Source organism: Euwallacea fornicatus, unplaced genomic scaffold, assembly GCF_040115645.1.
Source record: "Euwallacea fornicatus isolate EFF26 unplaced genomic scaffold, ASM4011564v1 scaffold_48, whole genome shotgun sequence".
Taxonomy (NCBI): domain Eukaryota; kingdom Metazoa; phylum Arthropoda; class Insecta; order Coleoptera; family Curculionidae; genus Euwallacea; species Euwallacea fornicatus.
Genome location: NW_027096016.1, coordinates 1,097,577 through 1,120,198, shown reverse-complemented (window position 1 = coordinate 1,120,198; position 22,622 = coordinate 1,097,577). Strand labels below are relative to the sequence as shown.

Sequence of the window (22,622 nt, the reverse complement as noted above, 5' to 3'; positions counted from 1 at the left end):
AAACTATTAAAGAAAACGTAATTTATTTTTTCAAATTTAACACCCTGTATCTCGAAAGTGATGCAAGTTAGGACATATGTTTACATGAACATTTTTGCTTAAAATATGACAAGGAATCACTCCTTAAAATTAAAGTCATCACTTATGTTACACCCTTATACCGGGTGGTCCATTTAACCTGACAAATCGGGATATCTCGAAAATTACGCATCAGATTGAAAAAAGTTTCAAATGAAAGTATTTTGTTTCGAATGGATCCACGATATAACACTAACCATGACTTCCCAACTCTTTCACTTGGGGTTGGGACGGGGGTAACTTTGAAATTTCAAATGGCAACCCTAATTTTTTATTGCAGATTTGAATTTTACGATAAAAATTACTTGGAGTTTGTCTGAAACGTTTTTTTTTCGATTCGCCACATGTGGCGCTGTAATCGGAAAAACTTGCTTTATTCCGATTCTGAAAGAAAGCATCGTGTCTTTCATATTTTTAATGGAAACTTGTTGGTTTTTTGGGTACCTCCGATAGTTTAAAGAAATAAAACCGTCTGTGACAGAAAAAAAACTTTATTTATCATTAAATTTACAAATAAACTTAGATCCACATTGAATTTTCATTCCGTTGGACACAACTGTTCGAACATTAAATTAATGACGAAGCAAATGTTCAAAATGTCCACCGCCTTCATCAATACATTTTCTTAAGCGCATCTGTAATGCTTGTTGAGTGGACACTAACACTTCGGGAATGACAGAGACACAAGCATCTCTAATTCTTTCCATCATGTTTTCGGGCGTTGTGGGTACTCTTGAATACGCTTTTACTTTGAGATAACCCCATAAAAAAAAGTCGAGTGGGATAAGATCAGGCGATCGTGCTGGCCAATGAGTAGGTCCATCTCGTCCAATCCATCGATTGCGATATTTATGATGTAAAATTTCTCGGGATATTAAAACCCAATGAGCTGGGCAACCATCATGCTGAAACCACATCGAACGTCGAGTTTCTAAATTAATGTCTTCCAATAATAAGGGCAAATTTTCATTCAAGAAGTTTTGATATTTTATTCCATTTAATGAGCCATCAATAAAATATGGACCAATTATTTTACGGCCTGATGGACTGGCGGCCGGGTTATGTGGGATTCGCCCCCTGAAGGGTAGTGCCCACCCACTAAAAACCTTACTCTCTTCACCCTGGGTCCCCTCCGGAAACCGCCGTTAGACATTACTTCAGAGGGAGGGTGGTAAGTTCGTACAAACTGATACTCTCTTTCCTCCTATGCTCCAATCATATTCTTTTCTGCTCTTGCTCTATTTTGTCTTTCCCTTTCATCCTTTCCTTTCTTGCCTATAATACCTCGCAGCATGTCAGTTACTGCCCTCCAACTCACCTCGTTCTTTTGCAGACATTCAGCGATGTTTTCCGCAGTTATCCCCCCCAGTCTCTCTTGCGCCCTCTCTCTCTCTCTGTAACATGCTCTCCACATACAAAAATCGAATGCTCCGGCGTGTCCTCATCCTCGCAACACCAACACTCATACGTCTTCTGTTTCCCTATTCTCTTTAGGTAGCTTCCAAACACTCCATGCCCTGTCAAGGCCTGAGTTATGCAATAGTCCAGGCCCCTGAACTTTCTACTCACCCATTTCTCTAGGTCTTTGACGAAGACTTTCGTCCATCCCTCATATTCGTCCCATCTTCTCTGCCATTTTGTGAACAGCATCCTTCTAGCTTCAGCTCTACTGCCCGCTCCCCTTTCGTATATCATCGTTCTCTCTTCAATTGCGAGGTCCGTGGGTATTTGTCCCGCGATTAGCTTTATTGCAGTCGTCGGGACTGTCCTGTATGCCATTGCAATCCCTATGGCCATCCTCCTATTCACCCTTTCGAGTTTTAGAACAACTAAAGTCTTCGACAATTTCTTAGGATCCGACTTAATTTCATTCCTACTCTACTTACAGTAACCGAATTACTCTGACTTCCCTCGGAAGTGCAAATAGGTTTATTTCAATCTGGTATGTCGGTCATTTTTTTCATTTATGTGCTTATATAATTATTATATCTATTGTAGGGGGAACTCATAACTCCTTTAATAAAATTGACAATGTTATGAAAATTATAAAACTCAAATGCAAGGGTTCGTTGGCGAGTTTTCACGGTTTTAGGTGCCAAATACCCATTTTAGAAATCTGAAAAAAATTGAGTAGGTGCTTCGCAATGTCCTCTACGCGGTGTAAAATAATGATTGGTGTACCAGACCAATAAGTAGACAAAACTAATAAAAAAACATTATTTTTTTAATTTTCAGTCCTTTGCCCTTACTTGAAAAATCTGACGAAAAATGGTAACGTGGACAGAGGGTATGTTATCAGCATATATTTGAATCCATGTTGTACGATAAGCGGTTCCAGAGATATCGCAATTTAAATTTTTTGCTTTTAACCCATTCTCAGCCCCAAACGGTGAGGCCTGGGGGATTGAAATTTTGGCAAGTAGGTATTCGTAAACATAGAAACCTTTGGTGAAAAATTTAACATGATATTTCTTGGGGCACATTTTGAGTACAAATGCTTACACGTCCTTTGGAGTTTATTTGCGGAAGTTATCGAGCTTCAAAGTTTGAAAAGTCCCCAAAGTTGTGTGTTTGAGCACATAAAGAACTATTTTTCTTGGAAACTCGACAAGATACAATCATCATGTGTTACATCATGTGAAAGATCTTGTCGAGCTGATTAATTTGCGACTTTGTTTATGAAATTGTGAGTTCATTTGCCGAAGTTATCGACCTTCAAAGTTTGAAAAGTCACTAAAATTGTGTGTTTGAACACATAAAGAACTATTTTTCTTGGCAATTCAACAAGATGCAATCATGATGCGTTGTGACATCTTCGAAATCTAGTCGAGCTGATTAATTTGATACTTTGTTTAACAAATTTGGTCCCCATTTGCCGAAGTAATCGAGCTTCAAAACTTGAAAAGACACAAAAGTTGTGTTTGAGCACATAGAGTACTATTTTTCTTGAAAATTCAACAAGATGCAATCATGATGTGTTGTGACATCTTCAAAATTTCGTGGAGCTGATTAATTTGACACTTTGTTTAACAAATTTGGTCTTCATTTGCCGAAGCTATCGAGCTTCAAAGTTTGAAAAGTCACAAAAATTGTGTATTTGAGCACATAAAGTACTATTTTTCTTGGAAATTCAACAAGATGCAATCATGATGTGTTGTGACATCTTCAAAATTTCGTGGAGCTGATTAATTTGACACTTTGTTTAAGAAATTTGGTCCACATTTGCCGATGCTATCGAGCTTCAAAGTTTGAAAAGTCACATAAGTTGTGTGTTTGAGCACATAATGTACTATTTTTCTTGGAAGTTCAACAAGATGCAATCACGATGTGTTATGATATCTTCAAAATCTCGTTGAGGTGATTACTTTGACACTTTGTTTAAGAAATTTGGTCCACATTTGCCGAAGTTATCGAGCTTCAAAGTTTGAAAAGTCACAAAATATGTGTGTTTGAGCACATAAAGTACTATTTTTCTTGGAAATTTAACAAGATGCAATCATGATGTGTTATGATATCTTCAAAATCTCGTTGAGGTGATTACTTTGACACTTTGTTTAAGAAATTAGGTCCACATTTGCCGAAGTTATCGAGCTTCAAAGTTTGAAAAGTCACAAAATATGTGTGTTTGAGCACATAAAGTACTATTTTTCTTGGAAGTTCAACAAGATGTAATCATGATGTGTTGTGACATCTTCAAAATCTCGTTGAGGTGATTACTTTGACACTTTGTTTAAGAAATTTGGTCCACATTTGCCGATGCTATCGAGCTTCAAAGTTTGAAAAGTCACAAAAGTTGTGTGTTTGAGCACATAATGTACTATTTTTCTTGGAAGTTCAACAAGATGCAATCATGATGTGTTGTGACATCTTCAAAATCTCGTCGAGCTGATTAATTTGACACTTTGTTTAACAAATTTGGTCTTCATTTGCCGAAGCTATCGAGCTTCAAAGTTTGAAAAGTCACAAAAGTTGTGTGTTTGAGCACATAAAGTACTATTTTTCTTGGAAGTTCAACAAGATGTAATGAAGATGTGTTGTGACATCTTCAAAATCTCGTTGAGGTGATTACTTTGACACTTTGTTTAAGAAATTTGGTCCACATTTGCCGAAGTTATCGAGCTTCAAAGTTTGAAAAGTCACAGAAGTTGTGTGTTTGAGCACATAAAGTACTATTTTTCTTGGAAATTCAACAAGATGCAATCATGATGTGTTGTAACATCTTCAAAATCTCGTTCGAGCTGATTAATTTGACACTTTGTTTAAGAAATTTGGTCCACATTTGCCGAAGTTATCGAGCTTCAAAGTTTGAAAAGTCACAAAAGTTGTGTGTTTGAGCACATAAAGTACTATTTTTCTTGGAAGTTCAACAAGATGTAATCATGATGTGTTGTGACATCTTTAAAATTTCGTGGAGCTGATTAATTTGACACTTTGTTTAAGAAATTTGGTCCACATTTGCCGATGCTATCGAGCTTCAAAGTTTGAAAAGTCACATAAGTTGTGTGTTTGAGCACATAATGTACTATTTTTCTTGGAAGTTCAACAAGATGCAACCACGATGTGTTATGATATCTTCAAAATCTCGTTGAGGTGATTACTTTGACACTTTGTTTAAGAAATTTGGTCCACATTTGCCGAAGTTATCGAGCTTCAAAGTTTGAAAAGTCACAAAATATGTGTGTTTGAGCACATAAAGTACTATTTTTCTTGGAAATTTAACAAGATGCAATCATGATGTGTTATGATATCTTCAAAATCTCGTTGAGGTGATTACTTTGACACTTTGTTTAAGAAATTAGGTCCACATTTGCCGAAGTTATCGAGCTTCAAAGTTTCAAAAGTCACAAAATATGTGTGTTTGAGCACATAAAGTACTATTTTTCTTGGAAATTCAACAAGATGCAATCATGATGTGTTGTGACATATTCAAAATCTCGTCGAGCTGATTAATTTGACACTTTGTTTAACAAATTTGGTCTTCATTTGCCGAAGCTATCGAGCTTCAAAGTTTGAAAAGTCACAAAAGTTGTGTGTTTGAGCACATAAAGTACTATTTTTCCTGGAAGTTCAACAAGATGTAATCATGATGTGTTGTGACATCTTCAAAATCTCGTTGAGGTGATTACTTTGACACTTTGTTTAAGAAATTTGGTCCACATATGCCGAAGTTATCGAGCTTCAAAGTTTGAAAAGTCACAAAAGTTGTGTGTTTCAGCACATAAAGTACTATTTTTCTTGGAAGTTCAACAAGATGTAATCATGATGTTTTGTGACATCTTCAAAATCTCGTTTAGGTGATTACTTTGACACTTTGTTTAAGAAATTTGGTCCACATATGCCGAAGTTATCGAGCTTCAAAGTTTGAAAAGTCACAAAAGTTGTGTGTTTCAGCACATAAAGTACTATTTTTCTTGGAAGTTCAACAAGATGTAATCATGATGTTTTGTGACATCTTCAAAATCTCGTTTAGGTGATTACTTTGACACTTTGTTTAAGAAATTTGGTCCACATTTGCCAAAGTTATCGAGCTTCAAAGTTTGAAAAGTCACAAAATATGTGTGTTTGAGCTCATAAAGTACTATTTTTCTTGGAAATTCAACAAGATGCAATCATGATGTGTTGTGACATCTTCAAAATCTCGTTGAGGTGATTACTTTGACACTTTGTTTAAGAAATTTGGTCCACATTTGCCAAAGTTATCGAGCTTCAAAGTTTGAAAAGTCACAAAATATGTGTGTTTGAGCACATTAAGTACTATTTTTCTTGGAAGTTCAACAAGATGCAATCACGATGTGTTATGATATCTTCAAAATCTCGTTGAGGTGATTACTTTGACACTTTGTTTAAGAAATTTGGTCCACATTTGCCGAAGTTATCGAGCTTCAAAGTTTGAAAAGTCACAAAAGTTGTGTTTGAGCACATAAAGTACTATTTTTGTTGGAAATTCAACAAGATGTAATCATGATGTGTTGTGACATCTTCAAAATCTCGTTGAGGTGATTAATTTGACACTCTGTTTAACAAATTTGGTCCCCATTTGCCGAAGTAATCGAGCTTCAAAACTTGAAAAGACACAAAAGTTGTGTTTGAGCACATAGAGTACTATTTTTCTTGGAAATTCAACAAGAGGCAATCATGATGTGTTGTGACATCTTCAAAATTTCGTGGAGCTGATTAATTTGACACTTTGTTTAAGAAATTTGGTTCACAATTCCCGAAGTTATCGAGCTTCAAAGTTTGAAAAGTCACAAAAGTTGTGTGATTGAGCACATAAAGTACTATTTTTCTTGGAAGTTCAACAAGATGTAATAATGATCTGTTGTGTCATTTTAAAGATCTCGTCGAGCTGATTAATTTGACACTTTGGTTAACAAATTTGGTCCACATTTGCCGAAGTTATCGAGCTTCAAAGTTTGAAAAGTCACAAAAGTTGTGTGTTTGAGCACATAAAGTACTATTTTTCTTGGAAGTTCAACAAGATGTAATAATGATCTGTTGTGTCATTTTAAAGATCTCGTTGAGGTGATTACTTTGACACTTTGTTTAAGAAATTTGGTCCACATTTGCCGAAGTTATCGAGCTTCAAAGTTTGAAAAGTCACAAAATATGTGTGTTTGAGCACATAAAGAACTATTTTTCTTGGAAGTTCAACAAGATGCAATCATGGTGTGTTGTATCATTTTAAAGATCTCGTCGAGCTGATTAATTTGACACTTTGTTTAACAAATTTGGTCTTCATTTGCCGAAGCTATCGAGCTTCAAAGTTTGAAAAGTCACAAAAGTTGTGTGTTTGAGCACATAAAGTACTATTTTTCTTGGAAATTCAACAAGATGCAATCATGATGTGTTGTGACATCTTCAAAATCTCGTCGAGCTGATTAATTTGACACTTTGTTTAACAAATTTGGTCTTCATTTGCCGAAGCTATCGAGCTTCAAAGTTTGAAAAGTCACAAAAGTTGTGTGTTTGAGCACATAAAGTACTATTTTTCTTGGAAGTTCAACAAGATGTAATCAAGATGTGTTGTGATATCTTCAAAATCTCGTTGCGGTGATTACTTTGACACTTTGTTTAAGAAATTTGGTCCACATTTGCCGAAGTTATCGAGCTTCAAAGTTTGAAAAGTCACAAAATATGTGTGTTTGAGCACATAAAGTACTATTTTTCTTGGAAATTCAACAAGATGCAATCATGATGTGTTGTGACATATTCAAAATCTCGTCGAGCTGATTAATTTGACACTTTGTTTAACAAATTTGGTCTTCATTTGCCGAAGCTATCGAGCTTCAATGTTTGAAAAGTCACAAAAGTTGGGTGTTTGAGCACATAAAGTACTATTTTTCTTGGAAGTTCAACAAGATGTAATCATGATGTGTTGTGACATCTTCAAAATCTCATCGAGCTGATTAATTTGACACTTTGTTTAAGAAATTTGGTCTTCATTTGCCGAAGCTATCGAGCTTCAAAGTTTGAAAAGTCACAAAAGTTGTGTGTTTGAGCACATAAAGTACTATTTTTCTTGGAAGTTCAACAAGATGTAATCAAGATGTGTTGTGATATCTTCAAAATCTCGTTGAGGTGATTACTTTGACACTTTGGTTAACAAATTTGGTCCACATTTGCCAAAGTTATCGAGCTTCAAAGTTTGAAAAATCACAAATTATGTGTGTTTGAGCACATAAAGTACTATTTTTCTTGGAAATTCAACAAGATGCAATCATGATGTGTTGTGACATCTTCAAAATTTCGTGGAGCTGATTAATTTGACACTTTGTTTAAGAAATTTGGTTCACAATTCCCGAAGTTATCGAGCTTCAAAGTTTGAAAAGTCACAAAAGTTGTGTGTTTGAGCACTTAAAGTACTATTTTTCTTGGAAATTCAACAAGATGCAATCATGATGTGTTGTGACATCTTCAAAATCTCGTCGAGCTGATTAATTTGACATTTTGTTTAAGAAATTTGGTCTTCATTTGCCGAAGCTATCGAGCTTCAAAGTTTGAAAAGTCACAAAAGTTGTGTGTTTGAGCACATAAAGTACTATTTTTCTTGGAAGTTCAACAATATGTAATCATGGTGTGTTGTATCATTTTAAAGATCTCGTCGAGCTGATTAATTTGACACTTTGTTTAACAAATTTGGTCTTCATTTGCCGAAGCTATCGAGCTTCAAAGTTTGAAAAGTCACAAAAGTTGTGTGTTTGAGCACATAAAGTACTATTTTTCTTGGAAGTTCAACAAGATGTAATCATGATGTGTTGTGACATCTTCAAAATCTCGTTGAGGTGATTACTTTGACACTTTGTTTAAGAAATTTGGTCCACATTTGCCGATGCTATCGAGCTTCAAAGTTTGAAAAGTCACAAAAGTTGTGTGTTTGAGCACATAATGTACTATTTTTCTTGGAAGTTCAACAAGATGCAATGATGATGTGTTGTGTCATTTTAAAGATCTCGTCGAGCTGATTAATTTGACACTTTGGTTAACAAATTTGGTCCACATTTGCCGAAGTTATCGAGCTTCAAAGTTTGAAAAGTCACAAAAGTTGTGTGTTTGAGCACACAAAGTACTATTTTTCCTGGAAGTTCAACAAGATGTAATCATGATGTGTTGTGACATTTTCAAAATCTCGTTGAGGTGATTACTTTGACACTTTGTTTAAGAAATTTGGTCCACATTTGCCGAAGTTATCGAGCTTCAAAATTTGAAAAGTCACAAAAGTTGTGTGTTTGAGCACATAAAGTACTATTTTTCTTGGAAGTTCAACAAGATGTAATCATGGTGTGTTGTGACATCTTCAAAATCTCGTTGAGGTGATTACTTTGATACTTTGTTTAAGAAATTTGGTCCACATTTGCCGAAGTTATCGAGCTTCAAAGTTTGAAAAGTCACAAAATATGTGTGTTTGAGCACATAAAGTACTATTTTTCTTGGAAATGCAACAAGATGCAATCATGATGTGTTGTGACATCTTCAAAATCTCGTCGAGCTGATTAATTTGACACTTTGTTTAACAAATTTGGTCTTCATTTGCCGAAGCTATCGAGCTTCAAAGTTTGAAAAGTCACAAAAGTTGTGTGTTTGAGCACATAAAGTACTATTTTTCTTGGAAGTTCAACAAGATGTAATCAAGATGTGTTGTGATATCTTCAAAATCTCGTTGAGGTGATTACTTTGACACTTTGTTTAAGAAATTTGGTCCACATATGCCGAAGTTATCGAGCTTCAAAGTTTGAAAAGTCACAAAATATGTGTGTTTGAGCACATAAAGTACTATTTTTCTTGGAAATTCAACAAGATGCAATCATGATGTGTTGTGACATATTCAAAATCTCGTCGAGCTGATTAATTTGACACTTTGTTTAACAAATTTGGTCTTCATTTGCCGAAGCTATCGAGCTTCAAAGTTTGAAAAGTCACAAAAGTTGTGTGTTTGAGCACATAAAGTACTATTTTTCCTGGAAGTTCAACAAGATGTAATCATGATGTGTTGTGACATCTTCAAAATCTCGTTGAGGTGATTACTTTGACACTTTGTTTAAGAAATTTGGTCCACATATGCCGAAGTTATCGAGCTTCAAAGTTTGAAAAGTCACAAAAGTTGTGTGTTTCAGCACATAAAGTACTATTTTTCTTGGAAGTTCAACAAGATGTAATCATGATGTTTTGTGACATCTTCAAAATCTCGTTTAGGTGATTACTTTGACACTTTGTTTAAGAAATTTGGTCCACATATGCCGAAGTTATCGAGCTTCAAAGTTTGAAAAGTCACAAAAGTTGTGTGTTTCAGCACATAAAGTACTATTTTTCTTGGAAGTTCAACAAGATGTAATCATGATGTTTTGTGACATCTTCAAAATCTCGTTTAGGTGATTACTTTGACACTTTGTTTAAGAAATTTGGTCCACATTTGCCAAAGTTATCGAGCTTCAAAGTTTGAAAAGTCACAAAATATGTGTGTTTGAGCTCATAAAGTACTATTTTTCTTGGAAATTCAACAAGATGCAATCATGATGTGTTGTGACATCTTCAAAATCTCGTTGAGGTGATTACTTTGACACTTTGTTTAAGAAATTTGGTCCACATTTGCCAAAGTTATCGAGCTTCAAAGTTTGAAAAGTCACAAAATATGTGTGTTTGAGCACATTAAGTACTATTTTTCTTGGAAGTTCAACAAGATGCAATCACGATGTGTTATGATATCTTCAAAATCTCGTTGAGGTGATTACTTTGACACTTTGTTTAAGAAATTTGGTCCACATTTGCCGAAGTTATCGAGCTTCAAAGTTTGAAAAGTCACAAAAGTTGTGTTTGAGCACATAAAGTACTATTTTTGTTGGAAATTCAACAAGATGTAATCATGATGTGTTGTGACATCTTCAAAATCTCGTTGAGGTGATTAATTTGACACTCTGTTTAACAAATTTGGTCCCCATTTGCCGAAGTAATCGAGCTTCAAAACTTGAAAAGACACAAAAGTTGTGTTTGAGCACATAGAGTACTATTTTTCTTGGAAATTCAACAAGAGGCAATCATGATGTGTTGTGACATCTTCAAAATTTCGTGGAGCTGATTAATTTGACACTTTGTTTAAGAAATTTGGTTCACAATTCCCGAAGTTATCGAGCTTCAAAGTTTGAAAAGTCACAAAAGTTGTGTGATTGAGCACATAAAGTACTATTTTTCTTGGAAGTTCAACAAGATGTAATAATGATCTGTTGTGTCATTTTAAAGATCTCGTCGAGCTGATTAATTTGACACTTTGGTTAACAAATTTGGTCCACATTTGCCGAAGTTATCGAGCTTCAAAGTTTGAAAAGTCACAAAAGTTGTTTGTTAGAGCACATAAAGTACTATTTTTCCTGGAAGTTCAACAAGATGCAATCAAGATGTGTTGTGATATCTTCAAAATCTCGTTGAGGTGATTACTTTGACACTTTGTTTAAGAAATTTGGTTCACATTTGCCGAAGTTATCGAGCTTCAAAGTTTGAAAAGTCACAAAAGTTGTGTGTTTGAGCACATAAAGTACTATTTTTCTTGGAAGTTCAACAAGATGTAATAATGATCTGTTGTGTCATTTTAAAGATCTCGTCGAGCTGATTAATTTGACACTTTGGTTAACAAATTTGGTCCACATTTGCCGAAGTTATCGAGCTTCAAAGTTTGAAAAGTCACAAAAGTTGTGTGTTTGAGCACATAAAGTACTATTTTTCTTGGAAGTTCAACAAGATGTAATAATGATCTGTTGTGTCATTTTAAAGATCTCGTTGAGGTGATTACTTTGACACTTTGTTTAAGAAATTTGGTCCACATTTGCCGAAGTTATCGAGCTTCAAAGTTTGAAAAGTCACAAAATATGTGTGTTTGAGCACATAAAGAACTATTTTTCTTGGAAGTTCAACAAGATGCAATCATGGTGTGTTGTATCATTTTAAAGATCTCGTCGAGCTGATTAATTTGACACTTTGTTTAACAAATTTGGTCTTCATTTGCCGAAGCTATCGAGCTTCAAAGTTTGAAAAGTCACAAAAGTTGTGTGTTTGAGCACATAAAGTACTATTTTTCTTGGAAATTCAACAAGATGCAATCATGATGTGTTGTGACATCTTCAAAATCTCGTCGAGCTGATTAATTTGACACTTTGTTTAACAAATTTGGTCTTCATTTGCCGAAGCTATCGAGCTTCAAAGTTTGAAAAGTCACAAAAGTTGTGTGTTTGAGCACATAAAGTACTATTTTTCTTGGAAGTTCAACAAGATGTAATCAAGATGTGTTGTGATATCTTCAAAATCTCGTTGCGGTGATTACTTTGACACTTTGTTTAAGAAATTTGGTCCACATTTGCCGAAGTTATCGAGCTTCAAAGTTTGAAAAGTCACAAAATATGTGTGTTTGAGCACATAAAGTACTATTTTTCTTGGAAATTCAACAAGATGCAATCATGATGTGTTGTGACATATTCAAAATCTCGTCGAGCTGATTAATTTGACACTTTGTTTAACAAATTTGGTCTTCATTTGCCGAAGCTATCGAGCTTCAATGTTTGAAAAGTCACAAAAGTTGGGTGTTTGAGCACATAAAGTACTATTTTTCTTGGAAGTTCAACAAGATGTAATCATGATGTGTTGTGACATCTTCAAAATCTCATCGAGCTGATTAATTTGACACTTTGTTTAAGAAATTTGGTCTTCATTTGCCGAAGCTATCGAGCTTCAAAGTTTGAAAAGTCACAAAAGTTGTGTGTTTGAGCACATAAAGTACTATTTTTCTTGGAAGTTCAACAAGATGTAATCAAGATGTGTTGTGATATCTTCAAAATCTCGTTGAGGTGATTACTTTGACACTTTGGTTAACAAATTTGGTCCACATTTGCCAAAGTTATCGAGCTTCAAAGTTTGAAAAATCACAAATTATGTGTGTTTGAGCACATAAAGTACTATTTTTCTTGGAAATTCAACAAGATGCAATTATGATGTGTTGTGACATCTTCAAAATTTCGTGGAGCTGATTAATTTGACACTTTGTTTAAGAAATTTGGTTCACAATTCCCGAAGTTATCGAGCTTCAAAGTTTGAAAAGTCACAAAAGTTGTGTGTTTGAGCACTTAAAGTACTATTTTTCTTGGAAATTCAACAAGATGCAATCATGATGTGTTGTGACATCTTCAAAATCTCGTCGAGCTGATTAATTTGACATTTTGTTTAAGAAATTTGGTCTTCATTTGCCGAAGCTATCGAGCTTCAAAGTTTGAAAAGTCACAAAAGTTGTGTGTTTGAGCACATAAAGTACTATTTTTCTTGGAAGTTCAACAATATGTAATCATGGTGTGTTGTATCATTTTAAAGATCTCGTCGAGCTGATTAATTTGACACTTTGTTTAACAAATTTGGTCTTCATTTGCCGAAGCTATCGAGCTTCAAAGTTTGAAAAGTCACAAAAGTTGTGTGTTTGAGCACATAAAGTACTATTTTTCTTGGAAGTTCAACAAGATGTAATCATGATGTGTTGTGACATCTTCAAAATCTCGTTGAGGTGATTACTTTGACACTTTGTTTAAGAAATTTGGTCCACATTTGCCGAAGTTATCGAGCTTCAAAGTTTGAAAAGTCACAAAAGTTGTGTGTTTGAGCACATAATGTACTATTTTTCTTGGAAGTTCAACAAGGTGCAATGATGATGTGTTGTGTCATTTTAAAGATCTCGTCGAGCTGATTAATTTGACATTTTGTTTAAGAAATTTGGTCTTCATTTGCCGAAGCTATCGAGCTTCAAAGTTTGAAAAGTCACAAAAGTTGTGTGTTTGAGCACTTAAAGTACTATTTTTCTTGGAAGTTCAACAATATGTAATCATGGTGTGTTGTATCATTTTAAAGATCTCGTCGAGCTGATTAATTTGACACTTTGTTTAACAAATTTGGTCTTCATTTGCCGAAGCTATCGAGCTTCAAAGTTTGAAAAGTCACAAAAGTTGTGTGTTTGAGCACATAAAGTACTATTTTGCCTGGAAGTTCAACAAGATGTAATCATGGTGTGTTGTATCATTTTAAAGATCTCGTCGAGCTGATTAATTTGACACTTTGTTTAACAAATTTGGTCTTCATTTGCCGAAGCTATCGAGCTTCAAAGTTTGAAAAGTCACAAAAGTTGTGTGTTTGAGCACATAAAGTACTATTTTTCCTGGAAGTTCAACAAGATGTAATCATGATGTGTTGTGACATCTTCAAAATCTCGTTGAGGTGATTACTTTGACACTTTGTTTAAGAAATTTGGTCCACATATGCCGAAGTTATCGAGCTTCAAAGTTTGAAAAGTCACAAAAGTTGTGTGTTTGAGCACTTAAAGTACTATTTTTCTTGGAAGTTCAACAATATGTAATCATGGTGTGTTGTATCATTTTAAAGATCTCGTCGAGCTGATTAATTTGACACTTTGTTTAACAAATTTGGTCTTCATTTGCCGAAGCTATCGAGCTTCAAAGTTTGAAAAGTCACAAAAGTTGTGTGTTTGAGCACATAAAGTACTATTTTGCCTGGAAGTTCAACAAGATGTAATCATGGTGTGTTGTATCATTTTAAAGATCTCGTCGAGCTGATTAATTTGACACTTTGTTTAACAAATTTGGTCTTCATTTGCCGAAGCTATCGAGCTTCAAAGTTTGAAAAGTCACAAAAGTTGTGTGTTTGAGCACATAAAGTACTATTTTTCCTGGAAGTTCAACAAGATGTAATCATGATGTGTTGTGACATCTTCAAAATCTCGTTGAGGTGATTACTTTGACACTTTGTTTAAGAAATTTGGTCCACATATGCCGAAGTTATCGAGCTTCAAAGTTTGAAAAGTCACAAAAGTTGTGTGTTTCAGCACATAAAGTACTATTTTTCTTGGAAATTCAACAAGATGCAATCATGATGTGTTGTGACATCTTCAAAATCTCGTTGAGGTGATTAATTTGACACTTTGGTTAACAAATTTGGTCCACATTTGCCAAAGTTATCGAGCTTCAAAGTTTGAAAAGTCACAAAATATGTGTGTTTGAGCACATAAAGTACTATTTTTCTTGGAAATTCAACAAGATGCAATCATGATGTGTTGTGACATCTTCAAAATCTCGTTGAGGTGATTACTTTGACACTTTGTTTAAGAAATTTGGTCCACATTTGCCGAAGTTATCGAGCTTCAAAATTTGAAAAGTCACAAAAGTTGTGTGTTTGAGCACATAATGTACTATTTTTCTTAGAAGTTCAACAAGGTGCAATGATGATGTGTTGTGTCATTTTAAAGATCTCGTCGAGCTGATTAATTTGACACTTTGGTTAACAAATTTGGTCCACATTTGCCAAAGTTATCGAGCTTCAAAGTTTGAAAAGTCACAAAATATGTGTGTTTGAGCACATAAAGTACTATTTTTCTTGGAAATTCAACAAGATGCAATCATGATGTGTTGTGACATCTTCAAAATTTCGTGGAGCTGATTAATTTGACACTTTGTTTAAGAAATTTGGTTCACAATTCCCGAAGTTATCTAGCTTCAAAGTTTGAAAAGTCACAAATGTTGTGTGTTTGAGCACTTAAAGTACTATTTTTCTTGGAAATTCAACAAGATGCAATCATGATGTGTTGTGACATCTTCAAAATCTCGTCGAGCTGATTAATTTGACATTTTGTTTAAGAAATTTGGTCTTCATTTGCCGAAGCTATCGAGCTTCAAAGTTTGAAAAGTCACAAAAGTTGTGTGTTTGAGCACATAAAGTACTATTTTTCTTGGAAGTTCAACAAGATGTAATCATGATGTGTTGTGACATCTTCAAAATCTCGTTGAGGTGATTACTTTGACACTTTGTTTAAGAAATTTGGTCCACATTTGCCGAAGTTATCGAGCTTCAAAGTTTGAAAAGTCACAAAAGTTGTGTGTTTGAGCACATAATGTACTATTTTTCTTGGAAGTTCAACAAGGTGCAATGATGATGTGTTGTGTCATATTAAAGATCTCGTCGAGCTGATTAATTTGACACTTTGGTTAACAAATTTGGTCCACATTTGCCAAAGTTATCGAGCTTCAAAGTTTGAAAAGTCACAAAATATGTGTGTTTGAGCACATAAAGTACTATTTTTCTTGGAAGTTCAACAAGATGTAATCATGATGTGTTGTAACATCTTCAAAATCTCGTTTAGGTGAATATTTTGACACTATGTTTAAGAAATTTGGTCCACATTTGCCGAAGTTATCGAGCTTCAAAGTTTGAAAAGTCACAAAAGTTGTGTGTTTGAGCACATAAAGTACTATTTTTCTTGGAAGTTCAACAATATGTAATCATGGTGTGTTGTATCATTTTAAAGATCTCGTCGAGCTGATTAATTTGACACTTTGTTTAACAAATTTGGTCTTCATTTGCCGAAGCTATCGAGCTTCAAAGTTTGAAAAGTCACAAAAGTTGTGTGTTTGAGCACATAAAGTACTATTTTTCCTGGAAGTTCAACAAGATGTAATCATGATGTGTTGTGACATCTTCAAAATCTCGTTGAGGTGATTACTTTGACACTTTGTTTAAGAAATTTGGTCCACATATGCCGAAGTTATCGAGCTTCAAAGTTTGAAAAGTCACAAAAGTTGTGTGTTTCAGCACATAAAGTACTATTTTTCTTGGAAATTCAACAAGATGCAATCATGATGTGTTGTGACATCTTCAAAATCTCGTTGAGGTGATTAATTTGACACTTTGGTTAACAAATTTGGTCCACATTTGCCAAAGTTATCGAGCTTCAAAGTTTGAAAAGTCACAAAATATGTGTGTTTGAGCACATAAAGTACTATTTTTCTTGGAAATTCAACAATATGTAATCATGGTGTGTTGTATCATTTTAAAGATCTCGTCGAGCTGATTAATTTGACACTTTGTTTAACAAATTTGGTCTTCATTTGCCGAAGCTATCGAGCTTCAAAGTTTGAAAAGTCACAAAAGTTGTGTGTTTGAGCACATAAAGTACTATTTTGCCTGGAAGTTCAACAAGATGTAATCATGGTGTGTTGTATCATTTTAAAGATCTCGTCGAGCTGATTAATTTGACACTTTGTTTAACAAATTTGGTCTTCATTTGCCGAAGCTATCGAGCTTCAAAGTTTGAAAAGTCACAAAAGTTGTGTGTTTGAGCACATAAAGTACTATTTTTCCTGGAAGTTCAACAAGATGTAATCATGATGTGTTGTGACATCTTCAAAATCTCGTTGAGGTGATTACTTTGACACTTTGTTTAAGAAATTTGGTCCACATATGCCGAAGTTATCGAGCTTCAAAGTTTGAAAAGTCACAAAAGTTGTGTGTTTGAGCACATAAAGTACTATTTTTCTTGGAAATTCAACAAGATGCAATCATGATGTGTTGTGACATCTTCAAAATTTCGTGGAGCTGATTAATTTGACACTTTGTTTAAGAACTTTGGTTCACAATTCCCGAAGTTATCGAGCTTCAAAGTTTGAAAAGTCACAAAAGTTGTGTGTTTGAGCACTTAAAGTACTATTTTTCTTGGAAGTTCAACAATATGTAATCATGGTGTGTTGTATCATTTTAAAGATCTCGTCGAGCTGATTAATTTGACACTTTGTTTAACAAATTTGGTCTTCATTTGCCGAAGCTATCGAGCTTCAAAGTTTGAAAAGTCACAAAAGTTGTGTGTTTGAGCACATAAAGTACTATTTTGCCTGGAAGTTCAACAAGATGTAATCATGGTGTGTTGTATCATTTTAAAGATCTCGTCGAGCTGATTAATTTGACACTTTGTTTAACAAATTTGGTCTTCATTTGCCGAAGCTATCGAGCTTCAAAGTTTGAAAAGTCACAAAAGTTGTGTGTTTGAGCACATAAAGTACTATTTTTCCTGGAAGTTCAACAAGATGTAATCATGATGTGTTGTGACATCTTCAAAATCTCGTTGAGGTGATTACTTTGACACTTTGTTTAAGAAATTTGGTCCACATATGCCGAAGTTATCGAGCTTCAAAGTTTGAAAAGTCACAAAAGTTGTGTGTTTCAGCACATAAAGTACTATTTTTCTTGGAAATTCAACAAGATGCAATCATGATGTGTTGTGACATCTTCAAAATCTCGTTGAGGTGATTAATTTGACACTTTGGTTAACAAATTTGGTCCACATTTGCCAAAGTTATCGAGCTTCAAAGTTTGAAAAGTCACAAAATATGTGTGTTTGAGCACATAAAGTACTATTTTTCTTGGAAATTCAACAAGATGCAATCATGATGTGTTGTGACATCTTCAAAATCTCGTTGAGGTGATTACTTTGACACTTTGTTTAAGAAATTTGGTCCACATATGCCGAAGTTATCGAGCTTCAAAGTTTGAAAAGTCACAAAAGTTGTGTGTTTCAGCACATAAAGTACTATTTTTCTTGGAAATTCAACAAGATGCAATCATGATGTGTTGTGACATCTTCAAAATCTCGTTGAGGTGATTAATTTGACACTTTGGTTAACAAATTTGGTCCACATTTGCCAAAGTTATCGAGCTTCAAAGTTTGAAAAGTCACAAAATATGTGTGTTTGAGCACATAAAGTACTATTTTTCTTGGAAATTCAACAAGATGCAATCATGATGTGTTGTGACATCTTCAAAATTTCGTGGAGCTGATTAATTTGACACTTTGTTTAAGAAATTTGGTTCACAATTCCCGAAGTTATCGAGCTTCAAAGTTTGAAAAGTCACAAAAGTTGTGTGTTTGAGCTCCTAAAGTACTATTTTTCTTGGAAATTCAACAAGATGCAATCATGATGTGTTGTGACATCTTCAAAATCTCGTCGAGCTGATTAATTTGACACTTTGTTTAAGAAATTTGGTCTTCATTTGCCGAAGCTATCGAGCTTCTAAGTTTGAAAAGTCACAAAAGTTGTGTGTTTGAGCACATAAAGTACTATTTTTCTTGGAAGTTCAACAAGATGTAATCATGATGTGTTGTGACATCTTCAAAATCTCGTTGAGGTGATTACTTTGACACTTTGTTTAAGAAATTTGGTCCACATTTGCCGAAGTTATCGAGCTTCAAAATTTGAAAAGTCACAAAAGTTGTGTGTTTGAGCACATAATGTACTATTTTTCTTGGAAGTTCAACAAGGTGCAATGATGATGTGTTGTGTCATTTTAAAGATCTCGTCGAGCTGATTAATTTGACACTTTGGTTAACAAATTTGGTCCACATTTGCCAAAGTTATCGAGCTTCAAAGTTTGAAAAGTCACAAAATATGTGTGTTTGAACACATAAAGTACTATTTTTCTTGGAAGTTCAACAATATGTAATCATGGTGTGTTGTATCATTTTAAAGATCTCGTCGAGCTGATTAATTTGACACTTTGTTTAACAAATTTGGTCTTCATTTGCCGAAGCTATCGAGCTTCAAAGTTTGAAAAGTCACAAAAGTTGTGTGTTTGAGCACATAAAGTACTATTTTTCCTGGAAGTTCAACAAGATGTAATCATGATGTGTTGTGACATCTTCAAAATCTCGTTGAGCTGATTACTTTGACACTTTGTTTAAGAAATTTGGTCCACATTTGCCGAAGTTATCGAGCTTCAAAGTTTGAAAAGTCACAAAATATGTGTGTTTGAGCACATAAAGTACTATTTTTCTTGGAAATTCAACAAGATGCAATCATGATGTGTTGTGACATCTTCAAAATCTCGTCGAGCTGATTAATTTGACACTTTGTTTAACAAATTTGGTCTTCATTTGCCGAAGCTATCGAGCTTCTAAGTTTGAAAAGTCACAAAAGTTGTGTGTTTGAGCACATAAAGTACTATTTTTCTTGGAAGTTCAACAATATGTAATCATGGTGTGTTGTGACATCTTCAAAATCTCGTTGAGGTGATTACTTTGACACTTTGTTTAAGAAATTTGGTCCACATATGCCGAAGTTATCGAGCTTCAAAGTTTGAAAAGTCACAAAAGTTGTGTGTTTCAGCACATAAAGTACTATTTTTCTTGGAAATTCAACAAGATGCAATCATGATGTGTTGTGACATCTTCAAAATCTCGTTGAGGTGATTAATTTGACACTTTGGTTAACAAATTTGGTCCACATTTGCCAAAGTTATCGAGCTTCAAAGTTTGAAAAGTCACAAAATATGTGTGTTTGAGCACATAAAGTACTATTTTTCTTGGAAATTCAACAAGATGCAATCATGATGTGTTGTGACATCTTCAAAATTTCGTGGAGCTGATTAATTTGACACTTTGTTTAAGAAATTTGGTTCACAATTCCCGAAGTTATCGAGCTTCAAAGTTTGAAAAGTCACAAAAGTTGTGTGTTTGAGCTCCTAAAGTACTATTTTTCTTGGAAATTCAACAAGATGCAATCATGATGTGTTGTGACATCTTCAAAATCTCGTCGAGCTGATTAATTTGACACTTTGTTTAACAAATTTGGTCTTCATTTGCCGAAGCTATCGAGCTTCAAAGTTTGAAAAGTCACAAAAGTTGTGTGTTTGAGCACATAAAGTACTATTTTGCCTGGAAGTTCAACAAGATGTAATCATGGTGTGTTGTGTCATTTTATAGATCTCGTCGAGCTGATTAATTTGACACTTTGTTTAACAAATTTGGTCTTCATTTGCCGAAGCTATCGAGCTTCAAAGTTTGAAAAGTCACAAAAGTTGTGTGTTTGAGCACATAAAGTACTATTTTTCTTGGAAGTTCAACAAGGTGCAATGATGATGTGTTGTGACATCTTCAAAATCTCGTTGAGCTGATTACTTTGACACTTTGTTTAAGAAATTTGGTCCACATTTGCCGAAGTTATCGAGCTTCAAAGTTTGAAAAGTCACAAAATATGTGTGTTTGAACACATAAAGAACTATTTTTCTTGGAAGTTCAACAAGATGCAATCATGATGTGTTGTGACATCTTCAAAATCTCGTCGAGCTGATTAATTTGACACTTTGTTTAACAAATTTGGTCTTCATTTGCCGAAGCTATCGAGCTTCAAAGTTTGAAAAGTCACAAAAGTTGTGTGTTTGAGCACATAAAGTACTATTTTTCTTGGAAATTCAACAAGATGCAATCATGATGTGTTGTGACATCTTCAAAATCTCGTCGAGCTGATTAATTTGACACTTTGTTTAACAAATTTGGTCCACATTTGCCGAAGTTATCGAGCTTCAAAGTTTGAAAAGTCACAAAATATGTGTGTTTGAGCACATAAAGTACTATTTTTCTTGGAAATTCAACAAGATGCAATCATGATGTGTTGTGACATATTCAAAATCTCGTCGAGCTGATTAATTTGACACTTTGTTTAACAAATTTGGTCTTCATTTGCCGAAGCTATCGAGCTTCAATGTTTGAAAAGTCACAAAAGTTGTGTGTTTGAGCACATAAAGTACTATTTTTCTTGGAAGTTCAACAAGATGTAATCATGGTGTGTTGTGTCATTTTATAGATCTCGTCGAGCTGATTAATTTGACACTTTGTTTAACAAATTTGGTCTTCATTTGCCGAAGCTATCGAGCTTCAAAGTTTGAAAAGTCACAAAAGTTGTGTGTTTGAGCACATAAAGTACTATTTTTCCTGGAAGTTCAACAAGATGTAATCATGATGTGTTGTGACATCTTCAAAATCTCGTTGAGGTGATTACTTTGACACTTTGTTTAAGAAATTTGTTCCACATATGCCGAAGTTATCGAGCTTCAAAGTTTGAAAAGTCACAAAAGTTGTGTGTTTCAGCACATAAAGTACTATTTTTCTTGGAAATTCAACAAGATGCAATCATGATGTGTTGTGACATCTTCAAAATCTCGTTGAGGTGATTAATTTGACACTTTGGTTAACAAATTTGGTCCACATTTGCCAAAGTTATCGAGCTTCAAAGTTTGAAAAGTCACAAAATATGTGTGTTTGAGCACATAAAGTACTATTTTTCTTGGAAATTCAACAAGATGCAATCATGATGTGTTGTGACATCTTCAAAATTTCGTGGAGCTGATTAATTTGACACTTTGTTTAAGAAATTTGGTTCACAATTCCCGAAGTTATCGAGCTTCAAAGTTTGAAAAGTCACAAAAGTTGTGTGTTTGAGCTCCTAAAGTACTATTTTTCTTGGAAATTCAACAAGATGCAATCATGATGTGTTGTGACATCTTCAAAATCTCGTCGAGCTGATTAATTTGACACTTTGTTTAAGAAATTTGGTCTTCATTTGCCGAAGCTATCGAGCTTCTAAGTTTGAAAAGTCACAAAAGTTGTGTGTTTGAGCACATAAAGTACTATTTTTCTTGGAAGTTCAACAAGATGTAATCATGATGTGTTGTGACATCTTCAAAATCTCGTTGAGGTGATTACTTTGACACTTTGTTTAAGAAATTTGGTCCACATTTGCCGAAGTTATCGAGCTTCAAAATTTGAAAAGTCACAAAAGTTGTGTGTTTGAGCACATAATGTACTATTTTTCTTGGAAGTTCAACAAGGTGCAATGATGATGTGTTGTGTCATTTTAAAGATCTCGTCGAGCTGATTAATTTGACACTTTGGTTAACAAATTTGGTCCACATTTGCCAAAGTTATCGAGCTTCAAAGTTTGAAAAGTCACAAAATATGTGTGTTTGAACACATAAAGTACTATTTTTCTTGGAAGTTCAACAATATGTAATCATGGTGTGTTGTATCATTTTAAAGATCTCGTCGAGCTGATTAATTTGACACTTTGTTTAACAAATTTGGTCTTCATTTGCCGAAGCTATCGAGCTTCAAAGTTTGAAAAGTCACAAAAGTTGTGTGTTTGAGCACATAAAGTACTATTTTTCCTGGAAGTTCAACAAGATGTAATCATGATGTGTTGTGACATCTTCAAAATCTCGTTGAGCTGATTAATTTGACACTTTGTTTAACAAATTTGGTCTTCATTTGCCGAAGCTATCGAGCTTCAAAGTTTGAAAAGTCACAAAAGTTGTGTGTTTGAGCACATAAAGTACTATTTTTCTTGGAAATTCAACAAGATGCAATCATGATGTGTTGTGACATCTTCAAAATCTCGTCGAGCTGATTAATT

The 22,622-nt window shown here is 34.3% G+C and overlaps 1 protein-coding gene across 1 annotated transcript; it reads right to left on the bottom strand.

Moving 5' to 3' along the window:
* Positions 1 to 1,282: 1,282 nt before the first annotated feature.
* LOC136349734 (uncharacterized) lies at positions 1,283 to 1,875 on the bottom strand. The gene is made up of 2 exons (XM_066301456.1): positions 1,547 to 1,875; positions 1,283 to 1,472 (listed from the first exon to the last, which is right to left on the bottom strand). Exons 1-2 carry the CDS (start codon positions 1,873 to 1,875, stop codon positions 1,283 to 1,285), a joined length of 519 nt encoding a protein of 172 aa, XP_066157553.1.
* Between the last annotated feature and the right edge of the window lie 20,747 nt (positions 1,876 to 22,622).